Source organism: Oncorhynchus masou, chromosome 28, assembly GCF_036934945.1.
Source record: "Oncorhynchus masou masou isolate Uvic2021 chromosome 28, UVic_Omas_1.1, whole genome shotgun sequence".
Lineage (NCBI taxonomy): Eukaryota > Metazoa > Chordata > Actinopteri > Salmoniformes > Salmonidae > Oncorhynchus > Oncorhynchus masou.
Genome location: NC_088239.1, coordinates 43,907,428 through 43,927,986, shown reverse-complemented (window position 1 = coordinate 43,927,986; position 20,559 = coordinate 43,907,428). Strand labels below are relative to the sequence as shown.

Below are 20,559 nucleotides of genomic sequence, written 5' to 3'. Positions count from 1 at the left end.
GACTAGTCTAGTTAGACGGACCGGATGAGCGTGTTATATGAATCCTTTCCTCTTTCCTGTTCACAGACAGACCCCTGTAGCCCTGACAGACTAGACCCGACCCCACTAGCCCTGGCAGACAGACCCAACCGGACACGCCACAGAGCCCTGCTGAGCTCCTCTTAGGAGTTCAATAGAAACGTGTGAAAATGTGTAGCTTTCTGTGGAAAAGGACTGTATCAAGTCAGTCACAGCAGGTCTCCGCAGGGCAGGGGGCTGGCTGGGAGCTGGGAGCACATCACAGCACAGCGTGTACGCTACCACTTATACACTCTGAAAAAGGAATGAACTAACACTGGGGATCTATTGAAATTGAAACAGTACAGTCCCACTGGGCACACACTGGTTGAATCAACGCAATTTGTCGATGTATCGTGAAATGGAATCAATGCGGAAAATACACTTGATTTGAAAAAAGTAATCAACGAGTACTGTTTTCATCTAATTTCAACCAGCGTTGTCAACATTGAAATTAGGGTAAAACTTCAACTTAATACTTTGAGTTAACCTGACTAATTTAATTTCAACGTAATCATCAGATGCACACTATCGTTAAAAAGTTTGGCGTCACTTTGAAATGTCCTTGTTTTTGTCACGCCCTGATCTATTTCACCTGTCTCTGTGCTTGTCTCCACCCACCTCCAGGTGTCGCCCATCTTCCCCATTATCCCCTGTGTATTTAAACCTGTGTTTTCTGTCTGTCTGTTGCCAGTTTGTCGTGTTCGTTCAAGTCAACCAGCAGGTTGTCTCAGTGCCTGCTTTTCCCCGTCCTCCTGGTTTTGACCCTTGCCTGTCCTGATGCTGTGACTTTGCCTCTACTCTGGATTCCTGACCTGACCCTGGGCCTGCCTGCCGTCCTGTACCTTGGCCCCACTACTCTGGATTATCGACCCCTGCCTGCCTTGACCTGTCGTTTGCCTGCAGAGGTTGTTACAATAAACATTGTTACTTCAACACAGTCTGCACTTCAGTCTTACCTGAAACCGGATAGTTCTTTTTAAAGAAAAGCACATCTTTTGTTCATTATAATAACATAAAATTGATCCGAAATACAGTGTAGACATTCTTAATGTTATAAATGACTATTGCAGCTGGAAACGGCTGATTTTTAAAATATGGAATATCTACATAGGCGTACAGAGGCCCATTATCAGCAACCATCACTCTGGTGTTCCAATGGCAAGTTGTGTTAGCTAATCAAAGTTCATTTTAAAAGGCTAATTGATCATTAGAAAACCTTTTTGAAATTGTTAGCACAGCTGTAAACTGTTGTCCTGATTAAAGAAGCAATACAACTGGCATTCTTTAGACTAGTTGAGTATCTGGAACATCATCTGTGGGTTCGATTACAGGCTCAAAATGGCCAGATACAAAGACTTTCTTCTGAAACCCGTCAGTCTATTCTTGTTCTGAGAAATGAAGGCTATTCCATGATAGAAATTGCCACGACGCTGAAGATCTCATACAACGCTGTGAACTAGCTTCATTAAATAGTACCGGCAAAACACCAGTCTCAACATCAACAGTGCAGTATAGGTGATTCCGGGATGCTGGTCTTCTAGGCAGAGTTCCTCTGTCCAGTGTCTATTATTTTGCCCATCTTAATATTTTATTTTTATTGGCCAGTCTGAGATATGTTTTTTTCTTTGCAACTCTGCCTTCAGCTGTGCTAACAATAATTGTAAAAAGGTTTCTACTGATCAATTAGCCTTTTAAAATGATAAACTTGGATTAGCTAACACAATGTGCCATTGGAACACAGGAGTGATGGTTGCTGATAATGGGCCTATGTAGATATTCCATAAAAAAATCTGCCGTTTCCAGCTACAATAGTCATTTACAACATTAACAATGTCTACACTGTATTTCTGTTCAATTTGACATTATTTTAATGGACTAACAAATGTGCTTTTCTTTCAAAAACAAGGACATTTCTAAGTGACCCCAAACTTTTGAACGGAAGTTTATATGTTAAAATTGCAATAAAAATTCCACGTAGAAACGTTAAAATCCTATATTCAATATACTGTACATTGAATGGTGGAATTTCATATTTGAGTAGACATTGTATTTGACCTTGTGTCAATGTTGATAGTAAAATGGTATGTTTGAATCAACGTCATTGTTTCAGCGTAATGCTATCAGCTGAAATAAAGATAAATATTAAGTAAAATAAGAAGCCACAGTCCAACGAGTTCTACTCGAACAGTGACTCCTACTGGTATATGAGGGGTAATACACTCTTCCTGCCTAAACAATGTGTGTTCGTTTCAGCTGAGCTATCAACCCACCACATTTAGACATTGACCAGGTTCCATACTTATTTGCGTAGACAACCTAATTAACATTGAATAGTTGAAAGTAAGTCCTTTAACTTTTCTTACACAAGCTGTATGTGAAAGTAAATTCAGAGTGAGGTTGGGTTTATGTAGACTACATTGACATTTGATTTGCCCAAGTGGACACCATCAACTCAAAGGGAAGCTTAGTAGGTATAGTAGGTATACCATCATTCATCCATGGTTGGTTTGATCTTTGGAAGTTTAGAAGTAGTTAGCATTAGCCCTTAGGATGCCAAATTCATTATATTAATAATATCATTTTACCTTTGGATGTTGTCTTGTACATGATTGGTTGATTTCAAAGTCAATCTATAAATTATTAATATTATGGATTCACGTCTCCATCTCCACCAAAACTCAAACTTGAAGAATAGGACTAAATCGAAATAAACTTTATTTGAAGCGCATTGAAAGTTTGATTTGATTTAGTACTATTCTTTAACTTTCATTTTTGGTTAAGATGGAGAGGTGAATGCAACAAATCAAGTATTAATTTGTAAACAAACTGGCTATTGAATTATGAACGCAACCAAATATCAACAATTGAAGGTGTATCTTCTGCTTGGATAGTGTATATTATGATGGGTGTGCAAAAGTTGTCGACAAGGCAAAGGGTGGCTACTTCTAAGAATCTATAATCTAAAATATATTTTGATTTGTTTGACACTTTTTTGGTTACTACATGATTCCATATGTGTTATTTCATAGTTTTGATGTCTTCATTAGTATTCTACAAAGTATTCTAAAATTATTTTACTGAGTTGTAGTTCATTAAAGGAAATCAGTCATTTGAAATAGATTCATTAAACTCTAAATCTATGGATTTCACATGACTGGCATTACAGATATACATCTGTTGGTCACAGATAACTTAAAAAAACAGTGGCGTGAATCAGAAAACCAGTCAGTTTCTGGTGTGACCACCACTTGCCTCATGCAGCGTGACACATCTCCTTCACATAGAGTCGATCAGGCTGTTGATCGTGGCCTGTGGAATGTTGTCCCACTCCTCTTCAATGGCTGTGCAAAGTTGCTGGATATGAGCAAGAACTGGAACACGCTGTCGAACACATCGATCCAGAGTTTCCCAAACATGCTCAATGGGTGACATGTCTGGTAAGTATGCAGACCATGGAATAACTGGGAAATGTTCAGCTTCCAGGAATTGTGTACAGATCCTTGCGACATGGGGCGGTGTATTATTATGCTGAAACATGAGGTGATGGCGGCGGATGAGTGGCATGAAAATGGGCCTCAGGATCTTGTCACGTTTCCGTGCATTCAAACTGCCATCGATAAAATGCAATTGGATTCATCGTCTGTAGCTTATGCCTGCCCATACATAACCGCACCATGGGGCAAAATTGACTTTGAAACCAAAAATCAACATGCAGCCAAAAAAGCATTCATCAATTAGCAGAACATATGGTCAGCGGACTGGCGGTAGTCCCCGGCTGCAGTCTTTGGCCCGACAGACACTTTTCCCATTGGCCTTTTATATCTGACAGGGAACGAGAAAAAGGTATCCTCTGGAAATGTGAAAAGGATGTTAAAATGAGCTGAAAATCCCATGTCTGACTTCCCTTCCCTATGATCACGTTTCAAAGTGCAACACAACGGCCCCTATTCAGAGCAGGTTGGCATTAGTTGTCATGAATCTTACACTGGAGGCAGCTCTGTAGAGTGGTCCCCAGCTGGCACAGCCACAAAGTCATAAAACCCCAACTTTAACCACACTGCTAACCCTATTGCCTAATCCTAACCTTAAATCTAGACCAGCATTTTTAATACATGTTTTGAATATTGCCAATTTGGATTTGGCAGCTGTACCATCTCGCGGGAATCACTCAGTTCTTTCTCCGGGGCAAGAGTCATGACAATAAACCTTCGCATTCAGAAAGCGCCCCCCAGAGTACGAGCACTGATCTAGGATCAGGACATCAGGTCCCCGTTATCCACATAATTATGATCTAAAAAGCAAAGCGGATCCTGAGACACTTTGTGAATACGGGCTAACATGTCCCATAAGAGTGAGTGTGCGTGCATGCCTCACTGATCCCATATACAATCAGCCTCTCTAAATGAAGAGATGAAAGATTGAAGGAATGCTGCTGCTCCTCTTTCATTAGGGCCATTAAGTTGAGCAAACGTCTAGTACGACATGGACAGTTCGTTGGGTCACGTTGACCCAAAGTTTTGCAACAAGGATGTCAGTGTTGTACTGTGGTAGGGGCCACAGCGATATCTATTTGTTTATTTAAAGATGGTAACTTAGGTTTGAGGCATAAATGTACTATACTTAAGCAATTAGGCATGACGCAACGCGGCCTTTAGCCGTGGTATATCGGCCATATATCACAAACCCCCGATGTTCCTGATTGTTATTATGAACTGGTTACCAATGTAAATAGAGCAGAAAAAATACATGTTTTGTCATAGCCATGGTATACGTTCTGATATGCCACAGCTGTCAGCCAATCAGCATTCAGGGCTCGAACCACCCATTTTAAAATCGTGTTTATAAGGTGTCTGAAGTGAGCGAACACAGAGCACGATTCCATAACACCCCATGGATCACTTTTTTGTCATTTACATTTATTAATATGTTATTTTATCACCTATTCGTGAAATATTCCATTGTCTATAGAAGTATAATACGTTTTCTACTCTGTGAACATTATATGAAATGTTACATTACAGCATTATGATTGATATTTTCCTCAGGGTTGCGAGATGTGTCAGAAAAGTAAGTGATTCTGGGTGAGAGTCATTCTTTAGTCTTGTTTTGCTGAGAAACTTTCCTGGGAAATGATGTGCTAATGTCCAGGTGTATTGGAAATGGAGGATTAGACTTTTTAAAGAAGATTAGTGTAACACTGTCTAGCCAGACCCTCGCTGGATAAAAGCGAGAACAGATTTAAAGTTTCTGTCTTGTAGACGGCTTTGTAAAGTTGTTCAGACATGGTCTAAGTTTTCAGATTAATCCCAAGTGTTCATCTGTCTGCATACTAATATTTGTCTGGGACAGACAGGGACAGAGACAGTCAGAGCAATTGGAAATGGACTTAACTACTTTTTAAATATAGTTTCTCGCCCGAGACGGAATACGTGTTGTTATAAGAATGATCGAAGAAAGTAAAAGTACCATTGTTTCATTTCAAGTAATTAGCATTTCACAGCAGTGAGAGAATGTTTTCAAGCTCCGTTAAGCAAGACACAAAGAGAATGACTTTAAGCACATATGAGGAAAGATTTTCTCGATCCTGTCCTTCAAACTGTGGTTCTAGACTGCACATTTTGGGAAGGTTTATATTCTGTTCAGTAGCATTGATTATATATATCCTATGTACAGTATTATATAACTATAAAATATATTGATTCAATCCATCAATCCATGCAACACCAAGCCCAACTAATGTATGTCATTTCAACCATGAACACTTTACTTAGTCTGACACACATTTCATATAGATCTCCATCAAATGGTCATCAACCAAGCAGTGTGAACTCCTACATGTATGAATGTCACCATTTAGACATGCAAGAACATAGCACTGAATATAGAACACAGTGTTATATACTGTCAGGGCTTACCCCAAACAAACATCTCTCCATTGTCCTGGCATTCAGATCAAAGAATGTAAAAAGACAAGAGACAACATATCCAAATAAAGGACTTCCTGACAGAAAACTACCCTGGGACGTCAACACTGTATTCACTCGGCACGAAACGGAAGAAGATATGACGAAATGGTAAGGTACTATCTGAACTTCTGAACTCTATCCAATAAGAAACACTCATTTTAGTTTTCCGTCGCACAGCGGTTTGCAACATTTTGCTACTATGTGCCCTGTGAATACGACCCATGTTTGTCAAGCTATGACGTGGTACATGTAATAGGGACTTCCTGACTAAAAACGAACCCCTGTGACGTCTTGTCTGGCACGAGATAAATAGTGGGCTCCGAAATGATTGACACCCTTGATAAAGATGAGCAAAAATAACTGTATAAAATAAATCATTCAAATACCGAACTATATTGTTATTTAATTATATAATTCTATTTTATACTAACACAATTGCTCAGAGAAAAGAGATTTATGTTCAACAAGTGATAGCATACATTTTTTTAAAGGTTGGAGTAAAAATTATTGACACCTCTGTTTCAATTCCTCACCTTGCGAGGATAACTGCACTGAGCCTTTTTTGAATGGGTTTCAAATCCAGAGACTGAGATGGCCATTGCAAAAATGTTGATTTTGTGGCCAATTAACCATTTCTTTGTGGGTTTTAATGTGTGCTTGGGGTTATTGTCTTGCTTGAAGATATACTTTTGACCAAGTTCTAGCCTCCTAGCAGAGTTGACCTTAACTAGGGTCCCGGGATTCTTGGAAGCAAAATGAAAAAGACCCTTGGAAGCAGAAAAGAACCCCATTCCTAATGAAAAATATGGTGGTGGATATTTCATGTAACGGGGAAATTTTGCTTCCACTGGTCCTGGGGGCCTTGTTAAGGTCAACACTCAACAGCATCATGAACTTTGGACAGTACCCAGGACATTTTAGTCGAAAACCTAGTTGCATCTGCCAAGAGGCTGAAAATTGGCCTGAAGTGGATCTTCCAAAAAGACATTAACCCCAAGCACACATCAATTGGCCACAAAATCTATATTTTGCAATGGCCATCTCTCCGGACTTGAAACCCGTGCAAAAGCGGTACCGTAGTGCCAAGTCTTGGTCCAAGAGGCTTCTAAATAGCTTCTATCCCCAAGCCATGAACATCTAATTAAATGGCTACCCAGACTGTTTGCATTGCCCACCCCCCACCCCACTGCCACTCTCTGTTGTCATCTATGCATAGTCACTTTAATTAACTCTACCTACATACATACTACCTCAACTAACCAGCACCCCCCCTGTATATATTGTGATCTTTTATTGCTGCTCTTTAATTACTTGTTACTTTCATCTCGTATTCTTAATTTTTTTGAAACCGCACTTGTTGGTTAGGGGCTCGTAAGTAAGCATTTCACTGTACAGTCGACACCTGTTGTATTCGGCACATGTGACTAATACATTTGATCTGATTTGATTGGAAAACCTGTGGATTGAATTGAAGGCAGTCCATAAGAGCAGATGAAGGATTTGGAAAGATTCTGTATGGAGGAATGGTCTAAGATCCCTCCTAATGTGTTCTCCAATCTAATCAAACATCTGAGGAAAAGGCTCAGTGCCGTTATCCTCATAAAGTGAGGTATTGAAAGGTGTTGAAAGCAGGGGTGTCAATTTATACCCCTACCTTAAAAATTATTATTTTTAAACAAAATCACTTTCCTTAAAGAATTGTAAAAAATAATAATAACATAATTATATAATTAAATACAAATACAGCTCAGTATTGATTTAACTATTTTACACAGTTATTTTTGCTCATCTTTATCAAGGCTGTCAATCATTTCGGAGCCCACTATTTATCTCGTGTCAGACAAGATGTCACAGGTGTTCGTTTTTTTGTCAGGAAGTCCCTATTACATGTACCGTGTCATTGTTTAGCTTGACAAACATGGGTCGTATTCACAGGGCACATAGTAGCAAAATGTTGCAAACCGCTGTGCAACAGAAAACTAAAATGAGTGTTTATTGGATAGAGTTCAGATAGTACCTAACCGTTTCGACATATCTTCTTCCGTTTCGTGCCGAGTGAATACCGTGTTGATGTCACAGGGTAGTTTTCTGTCAGGAAGTCCTTATTTGGATATGATGTCTCTATCTTTTTATATTCTTTGATCTGAATGCCAGGACAATTAAGATATTTGTTTGGGGTAAGCCCTGACTGTATACTTGTCTACTGTATGACTCATCACTGTACACAACACACACACACACACTTGGGGTAATCCCTGACCATAATCTGTACTGAATGAGTCACCATTAGAGAAATACTATGAGCAGTTCCTCTTGCTTATAGCTCTAAGTGTAGCAGGCTGCCGGCAGAGGGTTTGTGGCCTCAGTGTAGCAGGCTGCCGTCAGAGGGTTTGTGGACTCAGTGTAGCAGGCTGCTGGCAGAGGGTTTGTGGTCTCAGTGTAGCAGGCTGCGGGGAGAGCGTTTGTGGCCTCAGTGTAGCAGGCTGCGGGGAGAGAGTTTGTGGCCTCAGTGTAGCAGGCTGCGGGGAGAGAGTTTGTGGCCTCAGTGTAGCAGGCTGCGGGGAGAGGGTTTGTGGCCTCAGTGTAGCAGGCTGCTGGGAGAGGGTTTGTGGCCTCAGTGTAGCAGGCTGCAGGGAGAGGGTTTGTGGCCTCAGTGTAGCAGGCTGCTGGGAGAGGGTTTGTGGCCTCAGTGTAGCAGGCTGCAGGGAGAGGGTTTGTGGTCTCAGTGTAGCAGGCTGCCGGCAGAGGGTTTGTGGCCTCAGTGTAGCAGGCTGCGGGGAGAGGGTTTGTGGCCTCAGTGTGGCAGGCTGCCGGCAGAGGGTTTGTGGCCTCAGTGTAGCAGGCTGCTGGGAGAGGGTTTCCTTGTTCCTACTCACAAGAGGCTCAGTCTAGTCCAGGGGAAGAAATAAATGCAACCGAATAATAGAAAAAAATCATGCTTTTTCAAATGTTAAACTAAATCTGATCGAGAGAATAATATTAAAAACATCCTATCAATGACTCCAGAATAACAATTAATATTTAAGTTGCATGTTAACGTACTTGAAAATGTCAAATTCCTCGAGGTCTGGGGTGAATTGGGGTGCTCCATTTTACAGTGACACATCATCATCAACATCAATGGGTAGCCGTAAGCAGTAATCACTTCACATATTTTCCTTTATGTTTCAGGGCTCAAAGAAAGACAACAACTAATTATCTGGTGACAAAATAGAATTGATGAAATTATACAATTCATCTTGAGGTTTGAATATCTTTCTTAGGATCTTTTGGTTTTTTTATCTGGTAAACTGCAGCCAAACTACAGTACACCTACAGTACATCATTCAAAAGAGGGTCTGAAATAGAGTATCAGATAGTTCTTGACAGAGCCATATCTCTCTATATGCCTCTGATTCTTGATACTTAAGGTATCCTTGCAACCTGACACAATGAAATAATTGATGGAGTGAACACAAATGTCCTTTTTTGTTGTTGTTGTTGCCTTTATTGTCCATGTTGCCAAGTGGAGTTATGCATAAATTATGTATATACACAGTAGACCTTCAGAATAGACTAAGCCAGTAAAGCAAACTGCTAAATGTCAATTTCTTCTTCCAGTATAAACACAGACACGTGCCTGCCCTTGCGGATTATAACAAAACCACCTGTAACAAAATGTACAAATTGATCTTGATATAGATATAAATGAATTAGAAAATAGGCCGTTTGAAGAGTTTGGCTATCAGGGTATAAACATTTGATCGATACGTTACTATAAATACAACAACGTGTTTCGATATTGGTATACTTCGCTCTACAAAGACTAAACATATACCGGGTATCCTAGATCTAGCACTCTTGATACACACCTGTGGCACACGGCTGGTCTGGTAACCACGGGAACCAGGTGGGTCATCTCAAAGGTTCGGGGGGCGGAGCGACCAAACACATGACGTCATCAGCAGGGAACAGCAGTCGCATATGATTGACAACATTGGTTATGATAACGAATGGTCGACAGCATTGAGGCACTAATTGACAACGTTAGGCGTTGACACGCTCAGGTAACCGGAGTGTTTTTCTTACATTCAAGTGACAGTAGCAACATCGTCACTGTACACGAAACACACCGTCCACTGTGAAGACTCTGTGCTATTCTTTGAAAATCTTCATGCTGATATAAATTGAATTGGCTGTGCCGTGCAAACTGCATCCAAATCGCACACTGCACTTTCTCTTAAAACACAAGAGGGGCAGGAGCTTTGCCCCTCAGTAACAAGACTATCAAATTACTCAAATACTTAAAACATAACATCTAAAGTTAATTCTACACAATATGTATTTCAGTGAAAACAGTGGGAGAACATTTCAGTTTGAATTAAAAGCCTCGTCTCACCTCTACTTGCGTCCGGCAAATTGATGCTGTAGAGTTCTAACCAACACATGTTTGTGAAGACACTTGTAAAAGGTTTGGCTTTAAAACACATTAAGGCAGTGAAGTAGAAACATTTGTTACAGACCAGAAAGCGTTGTGGGACAAATCACTATTGAGCATGATACACTGAGTGTACAAAATATTACAAACACCTTCCTAATACCGAGTTGAATCCCTTTTGCCCGCAGAGCAGCCTGAATTCGTCAGGGATGCCGGCCCATGTTGACTCCTAAGCTTCCCACAGTTGTATCAAGTTTTCTGGATGTCCTTTGGGTGGTGGATCATTCTTGATATAGATGGGAAACTGTTTGAGTGTGAAAAACCCTGCAGCATTGCAGTTCTTAACACAAACCACTGGGCCTGGCACCTACTACCATACCCAGGTCAAAAGGCACTTTTGTCTTGCCCATTCACCCTCTGAATGGCACACGCACACAATCCATGTCTCAAATTTCTCAAGGCTTAAAAAGCATTATTTAACCCGTCTCCTCTCCTTCGCCCACACAAATTGAAGTGGATTCATAAAAGGGGACCATAGCTTTCGCCGGGATTCTCCTGGTCAGTCCGTGTCATGGAAAGAGCAGGTGTTCCTAATGTTTTGTGCACTCAGTGTATATTTGAAGAGAAACCACACTTGCGTTCTTATCTCTCCCCTTTCGATACTGTATTTGTCAAGCACGCCGAAATGCGTTCTCTGTAAGAAATGTGCTACAGAGATGAAGCCTATTCCAGTGACTCGAAGATCCCCGCAGACGTGTTCACTTCCTACAGACAGTCTCGTGGCAATGTGCAACTATCAGTCATCCAAGAGCACAAGAACAGTGACGAGTGAATAACAAGCATGATAATAACACATGGCAGATAGTGTCTCACTGGTGTTTGCCTAAGTCTTAAATAGGGATATTTATTTTGAGTGGAGGTAATGTATTTCCCAACACGAAATGTGGTCCTTCTTTCGTGCAGTCCACTAGGTCTCTGCAGCTAGAAAACCGTAGTAGACTTTTCCTCCTCTCACCATGAAAACCCTGGAGGCCCATAGGTTCTCGGTGGCGGGGAATGACTCCATGCTCTATGACTCCTCTGGGATCAGGTTGCTCCATTGTGGTTTGCCATCCCGTTGGCTTTGTAGCTATGATGTTGCTCCTGTTCGGTCCGACTACAGACTGACGTGGGGTTTATAGTTCCTATGGTTAACAGGACCGTGTAGGGTTTGTAGTTCTTGTGGCTCAGCACGTCCTGTGAGATCTGTGGGATTTGTAGTCTCTGTAGCTCAGCAGGTCCTGTGGGACCTGTTAGTTTCGTAGTACCCAGTAGATGTACAGGACCTATGGGGATTGTAGTTCATGTACTCGGCAGGTCTTCTGGGATTTGTAGTTCCCTGTAGATGTGCAGGTTATGTGGAGTCTGTAGTTCCTGTGGGATTTGTAGTTCCTAGTAGATGTGCACATCCCGGCTCATATCCTGCCCGTGTCTTGGTCCTTGTCCTCCAGCAGCTCAATAAGCTGAGTGAAGCTCTGCTTCACGGCATCAATGTTGTCCACTGAGCTGCCCTCTAGAATCCAGCTCTTCCCTCGGGCCAGAGGCTCCAGCTCAAAATACTTCTTTATCTAGCAGAGAAGCAGACATAGAAGGAGAGAGGACAGAGGTTTAACACCATCATTTCAAGTAACATTTCAACAAGAGAGAGAGAGAGAGAGAGAGACAGAGAGGAGAGAGAAACCAACAGAGAGAAACCAACAGAGAGGAGAGACAGAGAGAGAGGAGAAACCAAGAGACAGAGAGAGAGAGACAGAGAGAGAGAGAGACAGAGACAGAGAGAGAGAGAGAGAGAGAGACAGAGAGAGAGAGAGAGAGACAGAGAGAGAGACAGAGAGAGAGACAGAGAGACAGAGAGAGAGAGAGAGACAGAGAGAGAGACAGAGAGACAGAGAGAGAGAGAGAGAGAGAGAGAGAGAGAGACAGATAGAGAGACAGAGAGAGAGAGAGAGAGAGAGAGAGAGAGAGAGAGACAGAGAGAGAGAGACAGAGAGAGAGAGAGAGAGAGAGAGAGACAGAGAGACACAGAGAGAGAGAGAGAGAGAGAGAGAGAGAGAGAGAGAGAGAGACAGAGAGAGAGACAGAGAGAGTGAGAGCTCAGCGGTTTGGACACATTGAAAAACACATAACAGTGAATAAATATCTGTAACATTATCTCATTTGGTATTTCCTTCTTGATGCGCGGGTGTACGGCATAGTATAAGATAGCTGATTTTGAATAAATAGTTTTCATTCCCATGTAATTACACCAATATCTGCCAAAAGCTTTTGCATTCCATCTAACAAGAGCCAAGTGGAGACCACAAACTAGGCCAAAGTTGTACTTAAAAAGAGTGCCTAAAGAAATTAAGCAATACAACTACGTCCAACCATGGAAGCGGGTCCCATGTTGAAAGTCTGCACGCGAGCAAAACAATAACAATCAATCCAGGAATCAAATGGGAGAACGGTTACCCTTGTGGTTTCCGCTGACTCCCAGTTGAGCTGAAATACACACAATTTTTGAAAACAAGAACAGTGTCCAGCTATGTCAAAAATGTGGAGAAAAAAAACCCCAACATAAAACACGGCTACGATTCATTTGACACTTTAAAAACTTCTGCGCAAACACTTGACTCGCATTGATAGGTGGTCAAGCCATCATAGCAGACCGTTTCTGGGAAGGTTTACTACTTGGTACCAGGCATCCCAGGAATATATGGGAACCACATATAGAGGACCACTTATATATGAATCCGTAAGCCTAAGGCCATAGTGATCAGTCTCTGTGGTGGTTTACAACCAGAGGGGGGGGGGGGAGATGAGGCATGGCCAACCAGGCCATAACCATATAAATATCATTATATTTCTATAGCCATTAAGTAGGGCATCAGACTGTTTCAGTGAGAGTTTATTACCAAGGTGATGTAAGGCCATGCTGGTCTCCTGGTCATCAGACAATGTGGTGACGGAATGCTACTTGTTGCCCTCTCCGGGTAATAATGATCTGAGAGAGCAGAGTAGTGTCTGGAGAATCTTGACCCCGCACAGGCCAAGAATAAATACCTGGCAAAGCCTCACCCGAGTGCCAGGCCAGTACTCGGAGGAGTCATTTTTCACATTTGGAATACAACTGGCCTGGATAGTGGATACTATAGCAGGGTCGTGGTAAGTAGGGCAAGAAAACGGTTAGAAACGGAGCGAAACGAGGTGCTGCTCAATGCTGGTTTTCGGGGGGGGGGGGGGGGGTTCACGGAAAAATGTTTTGCTCCGTTGTGCCTAAGGAACATGACTCAGCACTTGGATAAAAAGAATAGGAAATTAGGTCAAATAAATAAAACTATTTGAGTAAACAGAGTCTTAACGGTGAACTTTCCCAACAGATTCTTGTCCATCTGTGTTTAAAGAGGAGAGTCCAGTGTTTGGCTGTGTGTGCCTGTGTGTCTGTCAGTGCCAGTCAGTAGGGACAACTTCCTCTTCTCTGTGCAGACTGAGGAGGAGGGGGGGGTATCATGTTCAAACCCATTCAGAGAATAGGACTAGGGAGGATATCATAGGATACCCTAGGACACCACACTGCACTGATGGCCAAACCGACAGGAACAAGAGAGACTAGAATCTGCACTGACAGGCTGTAAAAAGCTCTACAGAAAGTGCCGGAGCTGCTCTTGCCCTTTTCCTTTCAGAGCAGAGAGAAAGAGAATAAATAAATAATCAAACAAAACATCCTTTGAGCCAAAGCTCCCATAGCATGCCAAGAATGCTGATTAAGATTTCCCTGTCTGGGACTTCATCGCTCGCTGCTATGAAATTACACAATCCTCCTCCTCCGAGAGCGAGAGAGAGCGAGAGCGAGAGCGAGAGAGAGAACAGGCTTAGAAGGAGCCGCAGCTTTTGTCTATTGTTTTTATTTTTGTGTGTGTGTACTGTGTGTGTGTACTGTGTGTGTGTGTGTACTGTGTGTGTGTACTGTGTGTGTGTACTGTGTGTGTGTGTAACAGTGGGAAGAATGTTGATGAAATTCAACATGGAGAAAGCAACAGGTCGATGAAGGCTAGGTTAAGAGAGGTTAGGGGTCAGAGGGGTTCAAGGCGAGCCTGATACAGTACAACAATCCACTGTCTGGTGGAAAATGCTGACACAGCAGAAACCTTCCCATTCACAAGTCTCCCTTTGCCGGACATCTCAACGGGGTCAAGATGGGTCAAGCTGGTAGCCTCGCTTGGCCCAACTTAGCCCACGTGTAGGCTGAGCTAGCTAACGCAAGACTTTGCTAACAAGCCGGAGGAGAGATGTTGGTGGGACAAATCAGTAAGACCAGAAGGTTTCTCTTTACAGACTGGGGTTTACCTATCAGCTAGTCTTGTGCACCAGACAATTAGCCTGGGAACAAAGTTACCTGTCAGGTACATGAGTTTCTCTCTGCTTGACGTCTCAGCAGGGTCATGATGGGCAAGCTGGCACGCTTCGCTTAGCCTGACTTAGATGTAGGCGGAGCTAGCTGACACACGGCAAGTTTAGGGTGCGAGGCTAATAAGATGAAGTGGATGTGGGAAGGTCATTCAGTGTGAACAGCAGATAAAGGGTTGAAGGCATAGAAATAGAATGATTAGAACGGGCTTGGAACCTCTAACCCTGGCAATTTGACCGGTAAACTCATGGGTACACTCGCAATGGCTGCCTTGAATTGTGATGCAATATTTTCCATGGTAATGCAGAATGTTCCAGCAACTGATGCTGGATTACCATGGTACTGTAGAATGTTAATTAACATTTTGCTAACTGATGTGGCTCATGCAATGGAATGTACTTGCTGTAATGTCAGATGAGTCGATTCAACAAATCACAGCACAGACTGATGTGTACACTTCCCGATGTTACTTCCTGCTTTGCTTCTATGGGTACAATCCCAATGTCCACCAGTCCACCCATTATGCCATCGTCGACTTGAATGGGGACTCCTTTTCTATTCATTATATTTCTATTGTTTGACTCTACGGACTGTGGTGGTGTGACCTATACGTCACACAGCCCTAGAAGAACCCGCTCAAAGCTGGGATCAATAGGATATGTGTTTCCAGGGCTGACGAGATCTAATCTGATCAAGATCAAGTCTGTTGAAAAACGGTGGGAGGCTGGGAGCTGAAACCACAGTAAGATGGTGTTAGCCTGAGGAAGGGCCACGTGCTTTAACCATAATGATCAAAGTGGTAAGAGTTCATTTGAGGAAAGAAAACTAAACTCTTCCAAAACATGATTGTTCCTCCCGTGGTGAGGAACAAATGCGCAAATCCAGACCTGCATCTGGATGACAACTGGGTCATGTCCAGTAGACAAAATGTTTTGACACAGGAAGGTATTACCTAAAGCTGTTCCATAAGAAATGCTTGTTTTGTTTTCCTTGTGCCCTACTAAAAATGACCCTGAAGTAGCTAGTAACTTCCTGTTCTGCTCAGAGAGTACGGTAGATTTTATATGGGTATAGGTATGAAACAGGGTGCTGACTGACTGTTTAAGCTCTGTTTAAGCCTTTCCTCCAATGCGCCTTGAGAGGGAGGTGAGGAATCAAAGACAGGAGAAATCAAGGATTTGACCTCTTAAAACACTTTGACAGACCCTATTGGTACCATAGGGTGCTGCTGAGTGACTCCTGTATAACCCCCTGTGTAGAAACAGGGGCCTCCCTCTAAAAAAGGAGACCTGTTTCCCAACAGGCCTCGAGGGGATGTGGAGGAGGCAGCGAAACACCCCTGGTAGATTTACAGTAACTCAATTTTACAGGGGGGCTACGACTACGAGCCGCCTGAACGGGCTGACAGCAAACATCTGGTCCTGAGGCTGGAGCTGGGCTGGGGAGCTGGCAACATGCCATGTCATCAGCAGTATCAGTGGAAAGGAGAGGGCCCCAGACTCCAGCCCTCACAGGTCTCCCGCCTTGCCTTCCTCCCTCTCCGCCCTGTCCATCCATCTATTCATCCATAAATTAAGAAATCCACGCAAGGCTTCACAAAGAAAACAACTCATTGATTGACAGGTGACCCAATACTTTAACACCAAGATACTCTGAAATCTACCAATCAATCTGAAGGGGATTTACACACACACACAAGGTAAAACTGATGTCTTTTTAATGGCTTACATTCTACATAACTTTCATAGTCATGGGAGACCTTTCCAGGACCGCTTATTAAGTGGAGGCTGATGACAGCCACAGTTACATGCAATATTTGACTAAATATCTCACTGATTGGGGGGAATGTAGCCAGGAAGATCATGTAAATCCGTAATACTGAAAACATCTCAGAAAAATAACTTCAGCACGCCAAACAACAACAACGGCTCCATCTGAAAAGTGAGATTCAATTGTGATGGCCCGACGTGCCTCTCATATTTCAGACCAAGGTCGGATCTTTTGGGGGTAGCTCAAGTTTTGTATAAAATCGGTGGAAAATCCGGACCGTTCCAAAAACCCAAACCGCCTGTTAGACCTGTAAAACCTCCACAAACAAGCCTTGGGATCATCCCTGCTATTTCCCCACAGCAGTGGAGGGAGTAATATTTCATGGTGGAGCAGTAGGAGGGCCAAGCATTGGGGATTCCTCAGCGGTAAAAACATAGCTCAGTAACCAACGCTGAGCCAAGACCCCCGATTCCCATTTTATAAACGGCAGAGACGCCACGCACACATAATATTCCCGAACACGGCCTGTGTGTGTTCCATGAAATTGCTCTGTATGTACATTGGCGTTCTTGTGTATTACGTACGCACCATATTGAAATCGAATGGCATATTACAGACATGTCGCACAACAATGTTCACAGAGCACGGAGAACAAGGCCTGGATGAGGTATTAACCTAGGTAGCCCACGTATGTAGGTACTATGTACGAGTACCTACACATGCGTCGATAAAACGCTGCGCTCGCACACCACTTATGAGCCATGTCCCAAATCTAACGGCAAGCTTCTGAGGAGCACTTACCTCTTTTCCTCTCTCATTCCTTCGGTCCCAGTCTCCCCTTTCAAAAAAAAAAAAAAATGGCAGATTGAGGGTACGTCCCGAATGGTGCCCCTAATTCCCTATATGGCGCTGTACACCATTTGGAATGCAGCCAGAGTCTGCAGTGAAATGTTATGTGCGAGTGGGGTTGAGAGGCTGTGATAGCCCGTGAGCAACAGTGGCCAACATAAGCCCACCTGAGATAAAAGGCCCCATCTGGTGCCATCATTCATCTGTGTGATGAATCTCTCTTCACGTCATGCCTAGTGACGCCACTCCATTACGCAAGGCTGGTGTGTGAGTTTTGGCTGCTGAGTGGAGTGGGTGGCTGGGGCTGGGGTAGGTAGTCCATAACTCACACGCGGTTTAGTAGACTGGGTCCGGCTGGTTAGGGCCCTCAGAGGCTTCAGCGCCAGAGGGCCAGAACAACTGAAAAACATTGGGGTGCGGCAGGAGCCTCCATAGGTCGGGGGCCACAGTCTAGGGGTGTGTACCGAACGGCATCCTATTCCCTATATAATGCAATGCTTTTGACCGGAGCATTTGGGACACAACCTAGTCCAGTTAGACACACATCTTGGCACAGAGGAGGCTCCTCCACTCGAACACATGCCACAGCCACAGTAACACACTCCCTCCAGGGTTGGCCATCAGACAGAGAGGCCCCTGGGAACACAGGAGCTATTGCAGACCTCAATTATAAACGCATGTAGTTCTATCCTTGTGATGTACCTGTCTATTAATGTTAACTATTATGTCATGTTTTGTGTGGACCCCTGGAAGAGTAGCTGCAGCGTCAGCAGTAGCTAATGGGGATCCTAATAAATGACTAAATCGATATAAGCACCACACACATGTACACATTCAATTCATCCATCGATTCATGCACACACACACACAATGCCGTGCACCCAGTAACACACACACTCACAAAACCAGACTTCCCCACTCAGACATACAGACCTGGAAATCTAATTGGATAAAAATACCTATTGGTGAAAGTTGTCTACTCTACTGCCATGAGAAGTCGTCTAGCTAGCAGTTAATGTGATTAGTCTGCATGCTCTGGCCAAATGGGATCTGGCCAGACGCGCACACACACACACACACACACACACACGGCATAGTGAGATAGATGTCAGCAGGCTGTCTGGGGCTGTCTGGCCGGTGAAGACAGGGTCGAGGGGAACAGGGGGGACAGAGGGCCCGTGTTGTTCCTGTTACTCGAGCATCGTGGGTAAAGAATGTGGAACTGTCGCTCTGCAATAGGTGAAGTTTACATTTAGCCCAATGCGGTTGGTTTGAGTGGCTGTATGCAATATGTAGGTACATTAAGCCTGGTGGGAGGAAATATTATGCACGATGTTGGTTTGAATGCCTATATAATTATCGATCGAGACGCATACATCAGCCATGTATCCACACATATGTATGACTGCATCCTTTAATGACAGTGAAGGCCAATACGTAATGTGTGTGTATATGTCTGTAAATGCATGTCAGAGGCACACACACACACACACACACACACACACACACACACACACACACACACACACACACACACACACACACACACACACACACACACACACACACACACACACACACGTCCAGCCTGTGTGACAGCAGCAGTCTAGACAGTACTAGCTGTTACAAGGTAGACGTAACACAGGTGGCGTTGGGGACAGCAACAAAAGGAGCCAGTGGGTTCAGCAGACCTGGCCAATGCCACCAGACAGTGTGTGCGTGCGTGCATGGACCTGGCCAGTCATGACAAGCCCTCTCTGTGTGACCGACTGGCGCGGCGACCTTTCTCCAAGAATGGGAGCGCCACACAATGGTGTCTGGACTCCTCTTCCCTTCTCTCGCTCTCCCTTAAACTCTCTTTTTCCCCCCTCTCTCCTTCTCCCCCCTCTCTCGCTCTCTTTCTGCCGCTCTCCCGCTCCCAGGGCAGACAGAATGTAACACACCCCAGGACATGCCACTGTCACAGTCCCGCCTCTGTCTGTCTGTGAGACACACAACATGGCCTTTGTCTGCCGCCTCTCAAACGCATCTTTCAATAAGTAGAAAAGAAAATCTACAGCCCCCCCCCCAATTTTATTTTTGTCTAAATGATCGAGCCTGAACGCAATGAAAAGCTCTCTCGTTCTTTTACTTCTCCTCTCCCTTTCCCCCCCTCTCTCTTTTTACATCTAAAGCGTGGGTACTGTTCACTTTGAGCAGTGCATTTACACCTACGCTGATCGGGCTAGCGCTGTATCTTTACAGGTGAAAATCACTCCCCTGCAACAGTTTTACGTATCAAAGGGAATACGAGCATCTCGGGTACGCTACACTTGCGGTACGAGCGACCTCGGGACAGAGAACATACCAGAAGGTCGCGAGAGAGATCTGGTCGAGGTCTTCCTCTACTAGCGGCCCCCACGTGCTGTGCGTTTCCTAGGCATCCGTCTCTATCAGTCAGTCATAACTCTATTAGGTGCAGATGCTGGGTAGGGATGCTCTGTCTAGTCTCTCAAGCTGAAGTAATTCTATTATTGTTCGAAATGACCAGCCAGATCAGGGACAGGAGGAAGGGAGATGGGGGAGGAGGGATGAGACCCCAGCAGATTATTTTAAAGGAAAGGCATTGACCCCCATTACTGCACAGAGGGAGGGCAGTCTCCCCAGACCAGGGGGGGCGTGGGCAGTAAATTACCCCAGATAGTCAAGCCTGGGCTGGGTAGAGTTTCAGCTGCCATGGGGGTTTAGTTATGGAGAGAGTGGAGGCTTAAGGGCACCGCACATCAATAATCAAAAGAGCAAAAGCCTTAGTTTTATAATGAGGATGAGAGCACAGAAGTTTACTCACCGACCGTGCATGTGTGCTCATGATGTGCATGGGGGGGGGGGGTGCATACACACAGGCAGGCACACAGCAGTACGTTGAGGAGGCAGCTGAGGTGATTGTCTTTCTTACCCCAAAATATTGGCATACGTTATACCTAAAGCTATGAGTGAAAATATTCTTTATAAAGGGACTGCCAAGACATGTTGCCTTGCCTTGTTGTCTTGGGCTTCAGACAGAGAAAGTGGTGTCACTGTGCCTGTGTGTG

At 43.8% G+C, this 20,559-nt stretch overlaps 1 protein-coding gene across 2 annotated transcripts in view; it reads right to left on the bottom strand.

Annotated features, from left to right (window-relative positions):
• Window positions 1-9,490: 9,490 nt before the first annotated feature.
• Window positions 9,491-20,559, bottom strand: part of LOC135517633 (ADP-ribosylation factor-like protein 15) — a 65,791-nt gene continuing 54,722 nt past the window's right edge. For both annotated transcript variants that reach the window (XM_064942123.1, XM_064942124.1), the window contains one exon: window positions 9,491-12,050. In XM_064942123.1, the coding sequence (XP_064798195.1) occupies window positions 11,898-12,050 (153 nt within the window). In that variant the 3' untranslated portion in view covers window positions 9,491-11,897. The remainder of the gene's footprint in view (window positions 12,051-20,559) is intronic.